The sequence below is a fragment of the Brassica rapa genome, unplaced genomic scaffold (genome assembly GCF_000309985.2).
Source record: "Brassica rapa cultivar Chiifu-401-42 unplaced genomic scaffold, CAAS_Brap_v3.01 Scaffold1080, whole genome shotgun sequence".
NCBI lineage: Eukaryota > Viridiplantae > Streptophyta > Magnoliopsida > Brassicales > Brassicaceae > Brassica > Brassica rapa.
The window spans coordinates 9,562-15,264 of NW_022611014.1; the positions used below are offsets into that span (position 1 = coordinate 9,562).

At 45.5% G+C, this 5,703-nt stretch overlaps 1 protein-coding gene across 1 annotated transcript; it reads right to left on the bottom strand.

Annotated features, from left to right (window-relative positions):
- Window positions 1–511: 511 nt before the first annotated feature.
- LOC117131617 (predicted GPI-anchored protein 58) lies at window positions 512–988 on the bottom strand (the record flags this gene model as incomplete). Its single annotated transcript, XM_033283668.1, has 1 exon — window positions 512–988. A coding segment is annotated over exon 1 (477 nt), but the record flags the coding sequence as incomplete, so codon positions are not given.
- Window positions 989–5,703: the final 4,715 nt, after the last annotated feature.

Sequence of the window (5,703 nt, forward strand, 5' to 3'; positions counted from 1 at the left end):
CAACAAGATCAGCAAGCCGATGAAACTCTACTGCCTCAAGTCTGCTCCTGATATATGGGTTAAGTCCTCGAAGGAACTTACGGATAATCATCATCTCGTCCTCTCGACCATAGTGGACATACTTCCTGAGACGGGTGAACTCTGCCTCATACTTCCTAACAGATAATCCTCCCTGAACTAGCTCCATGAATTTAATCTCCAATCGATCACGGGCTTCCGGTGGGAAGTACTTTCGAACGAACGCTGTACGGAAGTCAGCCCAACTCAGATTGAAGTCTCCAAAGTTCCTCTCTACGCATAACCACCAACTGATGGCGTCCTTCTCTAGATAGTAAACAGCCACGTCCTTTTTAAATTCTTCCGGACAACGGGTTGCAGCAAAGTTCTGCTCGAGATTGTGAAGCCATGCATCAGCTTCAAAGGGATCAGTGCCTCCCTGGTAATGCTTCGTCCCCAAGTTCTTCATAATCATGACTATCTTCAGGAAGTCCGGGTGAGAAGTGGTAGGTACTGGAGCTGGCTGAGCACGCTGTGCTTCTCGCTGTGCATTCAGTGCTTGATATTGCAAATTCACCATCTCAGCCATCAGTTCCAGAAGTGCTATCATAGCTGGATCGGTTGGCGCTGGTTGAGGTTGTGCTGCCGGAATAGGTGCGGCAGGGCCCGGTGGAATATGAGCGGCAGGAGCTGGTGGAATATCAGCGGCAGGAGATGCAGGAGCTGCGGGATGATCTCCATGCACTGGACTATCGTGTACCACATCCACCTCGATGTCCATAAAGTATGGGTCTGGAGACAAAGGAATGTGCTCCGGTGTCTGATCATATGACCCTTCAGACGGGTCAGTCTCAAAGCTAGAGCCTGAAGGTGTAGCCTCAAAGCTAGGAGTCGGAAGTGGTGCCGGAGTAGATGGCGGCGAGGAGTCTGAAGATGATGAAATAGGTATCGGTAGATAATGTCCACCACGATGTGCCTGTCTCGGTGGCATCTGCAACAAAAGATCATGGTAAGTTTCTACCCAGGTCTATCTATTTATAAAAGAAGGAACAAACCAGCATATCCTAATTATCCTTGCGACACATTTTCTGACTCGAAAGTTTTTTAAAACAAGTCCCATTCTAGCATCGTATAACAATGCTCTGATACCACCTTTGTGACACCCCCGATCGTAGATAACCGGAAATGACACGGTCAATGTTCCCTGATGGTCGACCCGAGGTTCTCGAAATAAATCCGATCACCTTAGACCAACAACCAAAGAACAGAGACACTCCTATCGGATATTACTCTAGGCTTTTCAACCCGATAAAGCAATATTCAATAGTTAGTTCGTCCCGGACAAGGACTAATATCATATGAGAACTCGTGATTTATAAACATCTTTTATACATTATTTATTTACTTTAAACATCTTACAAAGTGTTATAGTTTACCCTACGGCCTATCGCCCAACAACGTTTTAAGTAAATATACATCAAAAGGTACGTTGCAAGGACAACAAAATACTACCGCTGGTTGGCCGCTCCTTCCGTCCAAAAGAGTAAAGTGTCTCCCGCCTAAGGGTTACCTGCACACACGAATGAGTCATGAGCAACTAGTTTACTCAGTGAATCTAGAATCAAAACACAATCAATAATAAACCAAACAATTATCAAATGGATATACATGATCATGCAAGTACTAGTACTATACTTTAATATCGATCATCATTGTGAATTCTTATTTTAAACATCACTTCCACAACACCCGCCCGTTACCATACTCATATAATACAATATATATACTAGACCCGAGAAACCACTAAGGCTAACCGAGACTAGTGAGTTAGCATCACCATCATTGTCGAATGTCCGGTATGAACAATCCGACACTGCATCGTCATGCAGTACACGGTCTCCAGGGAGCTACCCCATCATCGTGTCTTCATGACCTTGTTCCGTTCGCAGGACCAAGTCACGGTAATGCGGGGGCTTTAGGGATAGTGAATATAACAAGATTTCACATGCTTTTACTTCCATAATTATTCCAAAATTAATCCATAATTAATCCTTAATTAATCATAATTAACTCTTAATTAATCCTAGATTAATCCTTAATTAATCTCATATTAATCTTTAATTAATCCAAGATTAGTACTTAATTAATCATGATTACTCTTTAATTAATTTCAGATTAATCCTTAATTAAACCAAGATTAATCCTTAATTAAACCATGATTAATCCTTAATCAAAACCATGATTATTTCATAATTAAGATTAGTACTTGGGAACAAGTACTATGATTATGATTAACCTCACTTTAACCTTTTGATTAATCTTTAAGTGTAAGTGTTTACACTAAGTAAACCCATACACTTCTTAAAGGATTCAAAGACTTTACTATCTAATTGAGATACTACAATTTAAACTCAATCATGTACACATTCATGATCTATCTCATCTTCTCTCTAGACTCACCTAAAGATTAGTCTTGAAACTGGCTTGGACAAGACTTGAGTTCCACTTGAACAAGGCTGAATGGACAGGACTGGATACTTCAAGCTTTACTCTACCTCTGACCTGAAACAGAGTGGTATGATCACAAGATCAGTTTGGTTCATGCCTTAACACCTTAGATCAGATCAGTTCAAGCTTGGTTCTGCTCAGACTATACAAGTTCAGCTCGGTTCTAGTCAGTCTACCAAAGTTCAGGACAAGATCAGACTGAGCTCAAATCGGTTTACTCAAAGCCAGATCAAAATATCATAGCTGGTTGTTCTAAGAGGTTGATTCAAACCGAAATTAACAAGAACTGAACTGTATCAGAACTTATACAACTGATCCGACCAAGACCTAAACTAAACATCAACTGTTCTGATCAGATACTGACTGAGGCAAGGAGACCAAAGCTTACCAAGATGAACCAAAGGACTAGATGGCCTCAGCTGATCCTCTTCTCCAAGGTAAGCTTGTGGCTGGACTGATCAAAGAGAAAGATCAAGGTCTGATCATGATCTGAACTCAACTAGGTCTAGGGTTTTATTTAAAAATCTCACCTTCTGATCTTTCCCAAGGTAAGAAACTGAGCTAAGGTTGAAGATTAGGTCACCACCAATTTTTTCTTGATTTATTTTCTTGATTTTTCTCTCTGATTTTTCTGTTCTTCTTTCTCTCTTTCTCACTGAAATTCTCTAGGTTTTTCTGCAGGGTTCTGAACGTGGGAAGCAGCTGGAGAGGGGTTAAATGTGAGGTGAGCTTGCTTCAGGTGAGGGTTTCACTCAGGACAAAGCTAAGCTGAGTGGGGACAGCTGGCCAGCTGCTTCAGCACTCTCAGCACAAGCTGCTGTCCTTTCCTTAACCTGAAGAAACTCCAGCCCTTTCATGTGCTTCTCACATGACAATCTAAGAAACAAGGCAAGCAGGCAGCTTGTGATTGTCATGTGCCAGTTACTGAAGAAGCTAGGCAAGCAGGCAGGTGCAAGTCATGTGACTAAAGACTGAGCAAGCAGGCTGGTGGAAGACATGAGTCTGGTCCAAAATTACTTGTAGCAGTTGGTTGATAATTTTCAATAATTTTTCAACCAAATATTCCTTGTCTTTGGCTCTCGTCTTGTTCTCGGAAACTCTCTTCCAGTTTAATAAAAATTCGACCAAAATATTTAAGACTCGACCAAACCATCAAGTGAAGGTCTTTCAACCACAAGACAGTCCCTTCGAGAAATTAATCTACCGGGTCGATCTTTATTTTTATTAATCCTTGTTGAACCAACTAAAAACTGGTCGAGCGGGATTTTTCTCGAACAAAAAAAAAAAATTTATTGGCTCATGAGGGTTATTACACCGTGTGTGTCCATGTGTGTCCGTCAGAATACACAGGACGTTCGTGGCTGTCCATCAGTACACATATCAGCATGTTGGTCCTTGGACTCAGCACGCTGGCCCTTCCCGTGGAGTGTTCGGGTGATTTTGGCCCACGTGGGCTGTCTGTTCAGTACACAAAGGACGTCCGTGGGTGTCCGCCAGCACACACAGAACGTCTGTGGCTGTCCGTCAGCACACATAGGACGTATGTGGCTGTCCGTTCGTGTCTGTGTGTGTGTCCGTCAGCACACACATAACGTCTGTGGGTGTCCGTCAGCACAAACAGGACGTCCGTGTGTGTCCTTCAGCACACACAGGACGTCAGTGGCTGTTCGTGTGTGTCCGTCAGCACACACAGGACGTCCGTGGCTGTCCATCAGTACAGATATCAGAACGTTGGTCCTTGGACTCAGCACGCTGGCCCTTCCCGTGGACTGTTTGGGTGATTTTGGCCCACGTGGGCTGTTTGTTCAGTACACACAGGACGTCCGTGGGTGTCCGCCAGCCCACACAGATCGTCCGTGGCTGTCTGTGGCTGTCCGTCAGCACACACAGGACGTCTGTGGCTGTCCGTGTGTGTCCGTGTGTGTCCGTCAGCACACACAGGACGTCTGTGGGTGTCCGTTAGCACAAACAGGACGTCCGTGTGTGTCCATCAGCACCCACAGGACGTCTGTGTGTGTCCGTGTGTGTCCGTCAGCACTCGCAGGACGTCCGTGGCTGTCCATCAGTACACATATCAGCACGTTGGTCCTTGGACTCAGCACGCTGGCCCTTCCCGTGGAGTGTTCGGGTGATTTTGGCCCACGTGGGCTGTCTGTTCAGTACACACAGGACGTCCGTGGGTGTCCGCCAGCACACACAGGACGTCTGTGGCTGTCCGTGGCTGTTTGTCAACACACACAGGACGTCCGTGGCTGTCTGTGTGTGTCCGTCAGCACACACAGGACATCTGTGGCTGTCCATTAGTACACATATGAGCACGTTGGTCCTTTGACTCAGCACGTTGGTCCTTTGACTCAGCACGTTGGTCCTTTGACTCAGCACGCTGGCCCGTCCCATGGACTGTTTGGGTGATTTTGGCCCATGTGGGCTGTCTGTTCAGTACACCCAGGAGGTCCGTGCGTGTCCGTCAGCCCACACAGGACGTCCGTGTGTGTCCGTCAGCACACACAGAACGTCCGTGTGTGTCCGTCAGCACACACAGGACGTCCGTGGCTGTCCATCAGTACACATATCAGCACGTTGGTCCTTGGACTCATCACGCTGGCCCTTCTCGTGGACTGTTTGGGTGATTTTGCCCCACGTGGGTTGTCTGTTCAGTACACACAGGACGTCTGTGGGTGTCCGCCAGCACACACAGGACGTCCGTGGCGGTCCGTGGCTGTCCGTCAGCACACAAAGGACGTCTGTGGCTGTCTGTGTGTGTCCGTGTGTATCCGTCAGCACACCCAGGACGTCCGTTATAATAACCCTCACAAGGCAGTTAATTTTTGGTCGAGAAAAACTCCGCTCGACGAGTTTGGAGTTGGTCAATCAGATTTAAAAATAAAGTTGACCCGGTGAATTAATTCCTCGACGGGACTGTCTTGTGGTCGAAAGGCCTCTCATTGATAGTTCTGGTAGAGTGTCAATAATGTTGGTCGAATTTTATTTAAGCTAGGCAAGCTTAGTTGAAAGCAAGACGAGATTCGAAGGATGAGAAATTTTATTCGAAAACTGTCTGAAATTGTCGTTAAGTTTCTTAACTAAATTCCAACCAGTCTAATACCTTCACCAGCTATTCTGCTTGCTTTCTCAGTAAATCAGTCACATGATCTGCACCTACCTGCTTGCTTGCTTCACTAAAGTCACATGAAAGTC